General features: G+C 36.5%; 1 protein-coding gene across 4 annotated transcripts in view; it reads right to left on the bottom strand.

Annotated features, from left to right (window-relative positions):
* Nucleotides 1-1,644: 1,644 nt before the first annotated feature.
* Nucleotides 1,645-13,855, bottom strand: part of dacha (dachshund a) — a 231,922-nt gene continuing 219,711 nt past the window's right edge. For 3 of the 4 annotated variants that reach the window (XM_088649090.1, XM_088649091.1, XM_088649088.1), the window contains one exon: nt 1,645-3,467. In XM_088649090.1, the coding sequence (XP_088505216.1) occupies nt 3,400-3,467 (68 nt within the window). In that variant the 3' untranslated portion in view covers nt 1,645-3,399. Of the gene's footprint in view, nt 3,536-13,855 lie in introns of all 4 variants that reach the window. The other variant, XM_088649089.1, reaches the window with a different exon arrangement.

The raw sequence follows: 13,855 nt of genomic DNA, 5'->3' as shown, positions 1-13,855 counted from the left end.
AATGTTGCAGGTCTGAGGTACATGAATATGGTGTATGCTTTCCCTGTGTTTGCGTGGGTTTCCTCCAGGTGCTCCAGTTTCCTCCCACAGTCCAAAACCAGGCTGGTAGGTTAACTGGCTTCTGTAAAATTGGCGCTGGTGTGAGTCTGTGAGTGTATTTCTGTCTGTGTGTGCTATGCGATGGACGGGTGTCTCAATCCAGGGTGTATCCTGCCTTGCAAGCAATGCTTCCTGGGATGGGCTCAAGCTACCCCACGACCCTGTACAGGACTAGCTGTTAATGAAAGTGATGATGATGACAACTGGTGTATTTATAGAATTGTGTAAAATGGGACCATGGAGATCATGTTACACACCAGAGGACAGTAATATTACCAGTAGCCAGGCAAATCCAAACCAAAATTTCTTATTTTCTTAATGTAAAAATATACATTTTCATCACAGAATGCAGATTTGCTTGTAGAACCATTCACCCTACATCTCTGTTTTTAAATTGCCTACTGATTATGAAGCCCCTTTAATTTAACATAATTGTCTTGAAAGGGACTCATTCAGGCAATGACTTGATGAGAGCCTTGATTCCACTACTGTAACTACTAGCAATCAAATACACTGGCTGGGTCTAACACCACTTCTTATTAGCCTTTTCTATTTCCACGGGCTAGGGATGGTCAACTTAAAAGACATGGTGTAACTTACCTCCCAGTCTTCTGACGCTTTGTGGTTGGATTGATCAAGATACAGTATTTGCAATAACATGCTGCCTGCTTTGTCGTTGCCATTAACAAGTGCCAACTGCCTGAAATGATTAGTCTATAATTTGAACTTGGAGTTCAGAGAGGGGTTGAATGGTATTGAATGGAGATTCAATACCATTGAATGGAGATTCAATACCAGGGGTTGAATGGAGATTGGTTTAACACTAATCCTGAAGAACAATTATTTAAATTTGCATTGATAAGCCCTCATGAACGGATGTTATATAAAAAATGCAACCGCCCACAAATGTCAAGGTCATTCTCCTCAGGAATCCTTGTTTTGATTGTTTTTCTTCTTGTTAGCTTTAATCAAATTCCATGTTTTTTAATGAAAATCATGCAAATTTTTCCTATTGATCAAATGGCCTCTTGTGCAGTTTCTTTTACATTAAAATCACCTATCATTAATTAGTTCTACTATTTGCATAGCCTACAAAGAAAATCAAACTGGGCAATCACTAGAACTTCAAACAGCTTTTCTTTAATTGAAGTACTACATTACCCCTCCACCCTCCCATAAAACTTGTTCCCAATAACTAAAATTTATTTTCTTGTAGGACAACTTTTAACCTTCTGCCTGGCTACTAGAATAACTCCTATTTTCTGTAATTATGGCCTTGAGAATTTCATTCCATATTCAAACACTGTCCTTTTGCATAACTTTGTGGATCTACTGGATGCTGCAAATACTGTACATTGCTATGTACAAGTGTAATTTTTTGGCTTCTTTTTGTCCTGGTTGCATAAACACAGTGGTTTAAGAGCAAAAAAATCAATATACAATATTACTGAATAATATTATTCAATATTACCTTTTTATGCAAAGGCAAATGATAGGCCCATGAACCAGCCTTTAGTTTCAAGAACAACGCAGATACCAGAGGGCTGTTGAAACAACAGGTTTTATCAAACAGGCTTCTTTTGAGAGAAGAGCACTCAAACACAGACGAGTTTTAGCTGGATCTTCTGTGGAATATTCTCCTCTTTAATATGATAAAACTTGGGCGCAGCCAAAGAAAATCCTTCTCAAAGCTTATCACTGTCATTTTCACAGTATGTTCAATGTGCTTTCCAACACTTTAGTACGACATCATTTAACTGATGTATAGATCTTAGTCTCATAGTCTCACTTAACACTTTATTTAGAAATTGACCAATAAACTAGCAATGTTCCATGTTTATGACTTGGTTTGCAGATTGACTGATGTAAATTGATAAATTTATAAATTGACTGATGATTATCAGAGATTTACCAAATTATCCAGAAAAAAAAGTAACAAGCAGAAGAGGTGTGGCAAAGAGATTTCCTACATGAATCTAGAGCAAACAGCAAAAAGGCAGAGGGACAACAGGTCACAGAGATCGATCACTAAATTATAAAGCTGCCTAGGCCTACAAAACTTCTGTCAGTATCACAGTCAATCTCTTGTCTCATCACAACACGAGACTTCACCAAAAACTCTGTATTTCAACTTTTATTTCTAAAACAAAATCTACGAAGATGTCGGATTTTTTTTGTATGTGCAAAGCTGTAAGAAATCTAAGGTGTGGCAACTTCACTGTCAAAACAAGCTCATTAAAGATGGTTGCTGCCAAACGACATTAAAAAAATCCCACTAAGGAAAAAAGAAAAATGATAAATAATATTTCGGTAGGCAGCTTTACCAGAAAAAAGTCAATTTTGTTTTCAAGAGCATCATATTATTTGCCATGCTTGTTCATAGATGTGCATTAGGTATTTTTCACTAAAAATGTATCCACTTTTTTACTGACATCATAATAGCAGACACTAAAAGCATTTTTTACACTTTTTATAAACAAGGGTAGAACAGAAGATTATTGTAATACTGTATTTTTTCGCAAGAACATTTCAACAAAGAATTTCAAACTTAATACAGTACAACAGAGAAACCAATTCTAATAGTCTACTGTATACGTCTGATCCATTTACCTCAGGCTGAGCTGTGTGATTTAAAAAAAACATCAACAAAAGGGTACAAAATAAGAACAGCCCCACCAACTCTTCACTAAGGGGGAGGGCTACGTTATTGCATCAGTCATCTAGTGATAGTACAGTTTTGTTTTCTACGGCGTTATTTTATTTTTAAAAAGAGAAATATCTAGGGGAGAAAAAAAAAAGTTCCTCGCACACATTTCTCCATTTGTCTCCTACTAAACTGAGGATCAGCACGAGTAAATAGAGCAGGGCGAAGAACTGCATGTGTTCTTGTCACACACAACCTCTTATTGCTCCTGAAGTCCTCACACTCAAGAAGACACAGTCCACACAGGCTTTGCCCAACTATTGTGCTGTTCAGAAACTGTTGTGACATTTAAAGTACAGGGAAAAAAAAAACCTCAGCTCCTGCTGAAGGAGGCGGTGAGAGAGAACAAGCTTCATTATGTGCTACGTGGGGTGGGGTGGGGGTTGTACTTTAAATCCAGAGAAATATGTTGGCCCCCAATTGTGTCTTCTTTATTATAAAGGTCCTTTCTCAGACAACAAAAAAAGGAAGAAAAAAAAACATATCTTTACAAGTTGACTCAGCAACGTTCTGGAGTACCGGTACATTACAGCACAAACATCTCGGGTTTCTCAAACAGTTGCTCGATGTTGGCTACTGAAGGCAATGTAATTTGGTCAGGCCACCGATTCCAGAATGTTCACCACTGGGAGATGCTGTCCTCCAGTCCCACAGGCTGCTGCATCTGTGAATGTTTGTGGGACAGGAATTCCAATCAGTACAGTATTGGAGGTTTGATGTACGGTCTGTTTTCTGGAATAGACAAAAAAACAATGTTAAGGTAAAATCTTAAGATTCATGAGTTAAAGGTTTTTTATCTCTCTTGGAATGGAGGCACCAACAGTTTTGTTCAATCACTGTTTTGTTAATATTTGTATGTCTTTTATGAAAATGAATAAAATGCTCATTCATTCCTGAACGTCTAAAAAAATCTACGGGTTTTATTTGAAAACAAACATGCAAAACTGCCACCATGTCATATTGCTGAATTTCAAGCCTCAAATGTTTAATGAGATACAGTGTAAGAAGAACTGATTTGCCTGATCATGCTAACAGGAATAATCAAGCATCTACAGCAAAACAAACCACAAACCATCTTTTACTACTGAGAGAGTCTGGAACTAGAAGAAGAATCAAATAAAAAACAAAATATTAAACAAATACCATTTTCTGCTCCAGATTTACCTGCACCTTTTGCAGATTCCTTGAAAAAAAAATTAAATCACTAAACCACAATAAGAACAATTATTACCCCCGTATTGTGTATTATAAAAATATGAGAAACACTTTTTTTTTTTCCTCTAAAGACTTTTAAGACCTTCATGAACAACTGAACTGTTACTCTTTAAGCCACTTGTGTGTCTTAATAATAACAGCAGAGACATATACATTGTGAAACAGGTTTAAAAAAAGTATTGGCTGTGAAACACATTTGAAAAACCCTTGAAAACAACTTTAATTGTGTCTAACCTGTGATACAACTCCACTGCTCCACCTCAAAGGCTTACTTGACTGATCATATTTAGTTAGACTGCATGTAAAGCAAAAGGACTAAAAGTCAGCAAAATAATGCCAAGTATTAGCGGCTCTTCATTCCAACAGTATTTCTCAGTTATCAAAGAGAGGAGTATTGTGTAACTCCAAAATACAGTCAGGTGAAAAACAGTGTTTTTTTTTTGTCTTTGCCTCATTGTGCTCCAGCACACTACATTTAAAATGATTTCACCTTTCAACTTGTGTTTTCAATATGAAACCACAATGGTTTAATAGAGGTCTATGCAACAGTTATCAGTAAGAAAAACACTAGGAAAACATACAACCAGATCTATAACAGTGTCTGAAAGATTAACCCAGCCATGCTGTGTACTCTCTCCTTTGGTTCAGCACATGTTTGTGTGCTTGCTGCTAGTTCACCCTTCACCTATATCATTTTGCTGGTGACAGCCCTGTAGACTCCCTGCAAATGAGCAAGAAATGCAAAAATAAGCACTGAACACAGCTGTATGTCCCCAGGAGCAAGAATGACAGCAGTCCTAAATAGAACATGCTGTACTAAAATGCAGAAAAGACTAGGGTTACTGTTAAATCACTACCAAATCCAGTTTTGTAATGCACAGACAGGTGTTTCTCACGTTGAAAGACCACAACGCTTCAACACCTGCATTTATCAGATGAGAATTGTTAGTTGAACAAAACTGATTGTTCCTGTATTTGCTCTTGTGTAGAGTAGTGTCTGGATGTCATTATTGAGACTTGAGTTTGCTTTGGGCGATGCTCTGACTTCTGTTTTCAAGGTACACACCCTACAAGACATCTTTCTCAGCCCTAAAATCCATCACCCTTTGAGTTCCCCTGCTGGCATTTTAACATGACAGGACAAAAGTTAACGTTTAGATGTTATATATGACTAGTGCCTTAGACTGTTGCTGTCACACATAGCCTTTTGAGCTGCCTTGTTTTAACAAATAGTTTCACTGTTACCAAAATTAGTCCCACTTAGATGTCTGATGTATGTTTTTTTAGCACAGTATATATATATTAGTCATTAACTTTGCCATTATGTGTGCAAATCCACATTTTCATCAAGTCTAGGAAATACATTTGTCAATATGTTGTTAAATACAGAAAAAGATAATGGACAATATTGTTTCAGTGTAATATAGCTAGAAACTTCACATTATGATTTTGATACATTATAGCACTCATACTCCCTATTTTAACAGGTTATGTAGGAGGGCACATTTTTCACTGACCATTTATAGTACCTGAGCATAACTGAGTTTGCTAGACAGCCTATGGATTTTGCTGCTATTCTAATCCAATTTGCATCGGACGTAATATGGGTGATTTATCATTTAGTATTAGCTGTCAACAAGAAAGGCTAGATAAAACAAAAACAGCTGGAAACATAAGTAAAGGGGAGCAGCAGTTGAATTTTAATCTGAACATGGTGTGTTCACTTCATTAAGGACAGGAAACAGCTAATTAGTAAGTAAGTGTTTTGTGTTTTTGATGGGTTTGTATTTGAGTTCTGAACAGATGATCTAATATGTATTCAGGATGTAAACAAGAATAGCAATCAGGGAGAGCAGAGAGCGGGAACTCTCTGGAGGAATGTTCTGGAGCCTGGGAACTGTGTGTGTGTGTATAAGCGTGTGTGTGTCTGGGTGTCAGTGTGTGCTTCTGTGTGGGTATGCATTTGGGCATGTGCACATTTGTGTATCTGGGTTCGGGAATGTGTTGGTGCACTTGTGTGATTGTGTGGATAGATGCGTACAGATGTCAGTGAGAACGGGTCAGAGAGCAACGATACTCTGTACATGTGTATGTGGTGATCAATGTTCTTCGATGTGGGCAACTTTGTGCTATTAAGGAGGGGTCACTGTTTGACCAAGTTATTCCTGTAGTCCCCTATTCGCCCTTAGATGTGAGGAAGGAAACAGATCTGCTTTATTGTTGCACTACGAGATTGTGCAAAGCACTCAAAATAAAACTGCATACAATTAATCAAATGTACAACCGGGTCATGATGCCATCAGAGTTCAAATAGTTTTTGTTTCTAATAAGGGAGTACAATTGCTGCCTGCACTACAGACATGTACAGTACAGTAATTAAGCATTTAAAAATGGTCACTCACTGTTTGTTAAGCAAGGTGCTCTTTGGATTAACCAAGTTGAATTGGTCCTGCCGTCATTCATTAAACAGGACACAGTGTTAGCTTAGACTGGATTTAAGTCATAAGTCATTCATCACATATTAAAATATGGTATTTTTTAGTAATGTAACATATCCATTTTGCAGATCCAGATTTTGCGTCAAATTAGACATGTTTACATCTAATATCATTCTTTAGTTTTGCTTTACAATATTTTTATGAGACTTAAAAAATAGATGTGGGAAGCTTTAGGCTAATAAAATATTTTACAGGTTGTGCTCCTTTTTCTTAATCTACAGTATCTGGCAACTTATAATTAAAATATATAATTATATAATTACTATAGAATTAAAATGATGCAATAATAAAACATACAATACTATTGTTATTTAACAGATATTATTATATATAGTCTGAGATGTTTATTATTTATTATATACTGGTGTATAAAACACAATAATTATATTTACAATTATATTATTGTTCTAATTACAAGTTAAAACAAGTATTATAACAGCTCAATGCAGATACAGTTTTAATATTACATGTACATCATATTACTATGGGTGACAAGAAACTAGACTTGTAAATTAGCAATCTTTAATTTACATTGATCAGGATCTTCAGACACTCAAGGTAAACTGTACAAGAACTGTCAATATGAAGTATTGTAGTAAGTAATTAATCCATATGCCATTGTTAGGTGTTTCCTCATCATTAACATAATTTTTATGATAATTTTTTCTTAGGAAACACAGTTTTTTAGGATGACTTACAATACATGGTCAGAATTTACTTTACACTTATTTCATTTTGCACATTAGGTTCCTTTCTGTAAAACAGATCCATATGGATTGTTTGATTAAAAGGAAATGGATAAAGTTTCAGCAGAAGCATGCCACTGAAAATAGAAGGAATATCACAGAATGAAAAGACAAGAACAATGTGAAACGTCCTGACTGATTTAATGAAATGACTTTTGCACTGTACAGGTAGTCTCATTTGTGCTAAACCCAGTGTTAAGTGCTACGGCAGTCATCTTCAACCAGTCATCAGCAAAGTGATCATTAAATAGAACAATAGCAAAGTATCCCATACAAGCACTGTGTGATGAATATTATATACTTTATAATCCATTGGGGTGTAAAAGAGAGCTGGTAAACTCCAACAAATGCCTAGATATAAGTTACAGTGCAGCTTTATTTGGCTTAAAACACTGACAAATTAAGGGGCTGAGAAATCTGCTTCACTCACTGCACACCCACTCAGGACAATTACACAGTAATGAAATTGACATACTTCATAATCTCTTGCTTAATCTGCTGTCCTGTATGCAGTCCCCAAAATTGTAAAGGTTCCTAACTGTTTTATCTGGGGAATACATGTTTGTAGGTCAAATAGCATACAAAATTCGGGTTTTAAAGGTTTAAAAAGGGGAATTAGCAGAAGAGAAAAGGCAGTTAGATGGAAAGGAAAAGTGGAGAGCTTTTGAATAAAATAGTTTTTTACAATAAAAATCTTGTTTCCTTATAAGGCTGAAAGGTTGTGTTTTTGTTTTTTTAGAATGCACATGCCGAAACATAAGCTGTTGTGTAGAAATGAAAATATCATGAAATTAAATTAAAATATCATGCCTAAAAATGCCAGTTTTGTAGAAGCTTAAGAGACAAGAAAAGCAAGTTAAAAGGTGTAGGACAATATGTAAACACTATGGTCCCACTGCTAAAGTGGCACAGCTAGGACAGCACAAGGCCGTAAAAATAGGTTTTTCCATCACTTGACTCTCTGTCGCGGCTACTCACTGGTCTGGCCTAGCTGGATAGGAACTACTTCAACAACAAAACAGGGAGGAGTGTGCTTGGAAAGTAAACCAACAGAGGAAAAGGTAGAAACAGGGCCAGAAAAAAAACACTGATTGGTTATACAGATAAGTCTTAAGCCTCTAAACAGAAAGGCGAACAGACAAACTAAAACTTGAATAAATTAAACAGATTCTGCAGAGGTTAATGAAATTCTCATTACTTTCTTCTGAAGCAGAGATGATTCTCTTTCAATTTGTTTTTTCAGGACATTGGATTCTATAAAAATGCTATTTACAACCATGTGTACAGTAGCTACAGTCCAACACTTCATTTTAATTCCTACATTTTAGTATCAAATACTGAACAGGGTTCTTTAGCCACAAAGTAACATGTTAAAAGTATTTTTTCTTTTTAATTAGACAATACAGTTAAGGACAACTTATTTTGTGCTTGGTTTGAATGAGGCACTGGTGGAATGTTATGAGAAACTGTATCCTGCACAGACTTGATAAAAAACACATATGTGTCAGTCAGCACCATTCACAAAGTTTCTTCCACAATGTAGTTATGTCAATTACTCTGCTCTATTTTGTTCTACTGTCCTGGCTCAGAAATAAAAATAAGCCATATCCTGTTACTGGTGCCCAAGTCAAGCCTCATCCCATCCCTGAAGCTGCCTGCCTGGAGCTGGTGTGGTTTGTACACTGGCACAACAGGACTCCTGTTCGACCTCACGTTCTTAAGTTTTCTCGAAAATAAATCAAAAGCAGCATTGCTACCTTGTAGCCCTTTTTTGTCAGGTCTTTTGTCAGCTAAGCAAAGTTTAGGGCAAGTAAATATTGGGATAGGACACCTCTGAGGAAAACCAGATTACTGACATACAGTAAGAGTTGTAGGGGGACTAGTATGTGACTTTCTTCCTCAAGACCTGCATTTCCAAACCAGCAAACAAGTAAGATGACAGAAGACTCCATATTACATTTTGTAAGAGATGTTCAACCAAGGTCCTGACCACGTCAACTTTAAAGTTTAAAGATTCAAGGCACTGTTCTGGCTAAACTGCACTCTAGGGGTTGTACAGTCAGTACAAATTCCACTTGTGTGGACATGTGCTCCATGTTGCCTGTGTGGGTGCTACAATTCATTCTAACAGAATACTGTAAGCAGACTGCAAAGAGACAAGAAAGGTCTACAGCTTGTAAGGCTACAGATATTGACTCTGTCTATGAACATGAAGACAAGGAAAAGCAGACGGAGGAGTCTGTGAATTTGGACCCTCAGTCTGGACCAGAATGAACTGAATTAAATGTATCAGACTTCTCTGTGTAGAGAAAGGGAGACATCTGTGTGGCTGTACATAAAACCCTGATGTTGACGCAATCTGCTTGAAAGGCACTGCAGATGTCAAGCCAGCAAAAATATCCTGGAACTCCGAATCTGTATCGTGGTGTCACTGTCAGTTCATTTCCCTAAAAGGCAGCCATGGGTTTATCAGCTGGCCTTCATATTTGCAAAACAACTTCAAAATAGTTTCATATCCCTTGGGAAAAGTTGTTTCTAAATCTCCCAGTGGATTTTTTTTGAATATATATAATCTACTTATGCTTTGGAAGTGCATTTCAAGTACAGCTGAGATCATTTGTGTGGCTGCGTCCTGATCTATAAATAAATACCCTTTATATATCATAGCATCTATCTTTAAGATAACATATTATCTTTCTCAACACACAAGGTTTATTTTTCACACTGCCTCTTGTCACATGTTACTTCACGAAAGGAAATGCTTTGTCCTGTCCCCAGGAGATCAAAACATTAAAGTCAGCACATCTTATTCATACTTCATCTTCCATATATACTGCTCTGTTCTTCCTGATATCTGCATTTGAAATGCAGCCATTGCTATGTATCTTCATTTTTCACAAGCATTAAACCAACAACAGTTATACATATTCATAAATATATATGTGGGTGGAGCTCAACAGGACTTCACTCATGCGGTTTGCAAAGTTAGGAAGACGAGCCCAAATCCAACTTTGGCAAAGACCTAAATCAAATTGATAGTCTGTTGAGTTCCCCAGGGAGGTAATTCAATGTTACAAACTGTCATCCTGCAATTTTGAAGAAAAAAAAGAAGGGCACTAATTAGACTAGATGGTGAGGCATGGACCCTGAACTAACCTTTTTTAAAAAGGAAATTCACTGTGGGAGCAGAGTACTATGCGTTTAAACCTCCAGCACAGTAACCGCACTGCAGATGGGGGCATTTTTCAGGTACCAGATCTCACCAATTTGTCTAGAAGCCATGTGAACCATGCAATATAGTGGAAATGCATATACTGTAGCAGCTCAATTAAGCACTTAACTATTTTGCATTTAAAGTGCTGTGCTGTGATTTCCTCTTTTTTACAGACTTTTGATCACAGCAGAGTTTAAAATAAGCTGAGTAAAAAACGGACACTTCTGCATTGTCTTTTACTGCAGCTGTTTTCCATACGGGATGCACTCCTCTGCAAGTATTCTCCATAATTAATAAGGATGTGCCTCCCTGGCCCCATTATTTTATGCATATACTGCATACTGTTTACTTATCACGCCATCCCTAATTGTAAACCTTCACCTTAATTCTCTTCAGTTTGTATTATACCATGCAACCAATTAGTGCTATACAAACTTTTTAAGGCAATGAAACCCTAGAGGCTTATTTCGTATACAAGATCCGGTGCTCGACCAGACCGTTTGTGCTTGGTTTGCACACAACTAATTAGCCCTCGTCCCATTCAACAGTTGCTGGGGAAAGGTGGGGCTCTTTAAAAGATGCGATTGTGTACGTGCAGGTACGTGCAGCCTGCAGGTTGGCATTAAATAAGTAGTACCCTCCCACGCACAGACACACACATAAACCACTCTCCCTCTGCTCGTAACATGATGTCATCTTTTTTACGTTCAGCAGTTTCTGTTACCTCGGCTCATCTTGATTAATTAAAAACACAGTCAGGGTGTAATGTGCAAAGAGGGAACCTGAGAAACCGTAAAAGCTTTTAGGTCTTTAAGTGAAATCAAGTCTTTCTCTGCAAGGGCAATCAAACTTAATTAAATCAGTTGTCAGTGCTAAGCTTGCAAAACTGTGAAGTCCGACTTGGGAGTAAAAGGATGTAATTAGATTTCTTTTAGTATAATAGATAAATGGCGCAGGGCACTAAAGACAAAATATTATATTGTTGGCAATGCTTATTGTGTTATGGATAGCACTATCTGTGCGCGTACTGCCACGCTAATTAAGTTTGGTAATGTAGTCTGTCTGCAGAGCTCTGGAACTGTGACTTTCTGATGTCTCTTGTCCTGCCATATGTCTCTGGCCTCAATATGTCTTCCTTTAATAACATAACTCGTAATTTTAAGAATACAAAAACATTTTCCACTATACAAAAATGCAAAATACTGGCTTCTTTCAACACAAATGCAAAGAGGCAAAATGAAATATTGTTGTCAATATTACAGTTATACTGTAACTCTATACTGAAACAGAATTTAAAAAATAGTATTGTGCAAGAATTAAGATCTGTCTTAACTGTATATCTGAATTAAAAGGCCTGAATGTAACAACCGACTCTCCAACATGAGCAGGGCCAAAATGTTTCCATAATAAAATAGCAATACAAAACTAAAAATCAACGAATGAAACATTCTGCTTAAGTGACATTTTAATCTAGACGAGAAGTGAATACTTCTTGAAAGGAAAGCATCCTTCATTAAGCACATACTGTACTCCAAAGAAGAGTTTTGACCATTCATTCAGCCCATATAGCCTTTGCTTTGTGCTTTGGAGAAAAGAAAAGACAGCCTAAGGCTTTTGTTTTTTAAAGAATATACTGTAGCTTTTAAAAATTGGAAGTGTTTTTCTTACCTTAATGCACAATACTTATTGAATTGTTTTACTTACATTAAAATTTTCCAGTAAGTCATTTTCAAATCCTACATTCATGGAGTGTTATTTGAAGATTTTATATGATTTTTTTGCTTTGTGAAAAGAATAGTAAACTGTTTAATATATTTTGCAAGACAATCCATAATATCTGGATAAAGTAACTTGGGTATCTTGGGTAAAGTCCCAAGATCAAATCAGAAGAGTTATTTAAAAAATCACATTGCAAATTGTTTTGAAAAATCAATGGCTTTTTGAAGTTAAAGTGCTACATACACTTCCATTAATACACTTCAGTCAGTTCAGTCTTACTGTATATGTCACTTGTCACTTAAATGTACAGTAAAGTCTGTTACAGGACAACAGTAATCTAGAATCTGCCAGTTGAAGTCATTGATATTCATAAGCTTTGCTTTTTCATAGTGTCTAGGCCAATCAGTAAATCAAAATTTCAAATTCATAATTTTCCTTCAATGTCTCAGAAATGTTATTCAGTCAGTCTTAAGTCAGTCTTACTTCTTACAGCCTATGGCTGGCAGAATACCTAGGGGCTTGTTAATGTTGCTTCACTGAAGATGATATTAGTTCTATAGTCTAAGGTGAAAAGAAACAAAAACACAGAAAATACCTTGTATGTTGTTTTAGGACCATGAGAATGAAAACTGCTCCAAAGTTGTCACTATTATTTTTAGGGCTTGAGATCCAGCTATCACAACAGATTCCTCCAAGTTTTTTTCATTTCCATACCTCTGCATGAACGGATGTCCTGGTGTTTTAACAAAACCAGCTGAGAGTGACTTATCATTACTTTTTCAACTGCTGTGCTTGTCTTTAGGAGCTTCAAACAAACATGCTTAGTTGATTTTGGATGAGAACACCGCTTTTCTATCAGAAATCAGATGACAGTGGGTGGCATCTTAAAATCCAAACGATTTCAAGCAGGTTATGCATTACTCTGCTTTTCTAAAGATTTTATTTAAACTGTGATCATCAAAGCACAATCGAATGACCAAAGCACTGGAGCTGAAAAACAAATGTTTTACACCTAGTGTACAATATTTTTTTATCAGTGTTGACAGCAGTCAGAAGGGAAAAAATAAAAACTTCTCAGAAACTTTTAAAGAGATCTGTTGTACACTCATACAGAACCATTACTGTTAATACCATAATCATCATTGTCAAAACAATTATTGTTCAGATGCTGGAGTTGTAGTACCTGATAGCATATGGATATCCAGGGTGCATCCAAACAAGCTGTTCATTTTTATCCAGGTTACTACATGTGCAAGGGTAGTGAATTGTCTGTCCATGCCTAAATTCACATGAGAAACCTTGAGGTACATCTTGTTTTATGGGATGTCCTGATTGTGTTATCTTGTGCTGAGGATTGTGTTATCTTGTGCTCATTACAGGAGAGAACTACAGTCCCAATTTCTCAGACCGGTTCTTAAATTTCAGTAACAAAATTAATTAATGGTGTTGCAAAAATTTACACATTTTGAATTACGTTTAAAATAATGAAAATACTGTATGGATGTCATGCAGGCCGATGACAAACTGCTGGTCTCTGCACAGATGAGAAAGAGAGTGTGGAAGCAGGCCCTTCCTGCTCACTAGTCACCATAAGCAATTGAGAAACATGGTCTCCTAACAATGTTAATTATTCTGAGTGTATTTCAGGTGGTTGGCATAT

This window comes from Lepisosteus platostomus, chromosome 10, assembly GCF_059453375.1.
Source record: "Lepisosteus platostomus isolate fLepPlt1 chromosome 10, fLepPlt1.hap1, whole genome shotgun sequence".
Taxonomy (NCBI): domain Eukaryota; kingdom Metazoa; phylum Chordata; class Actinopteri; order Semionotiformes; family Lepisosteidae; genus Lepisosteus; species Lepisosteus platostomus.
The sequence above is the reverse complement of the archived record's forward strand: the minus strand, read 5'-3'. Positions and strand labels throughout refer to the sequence as shown.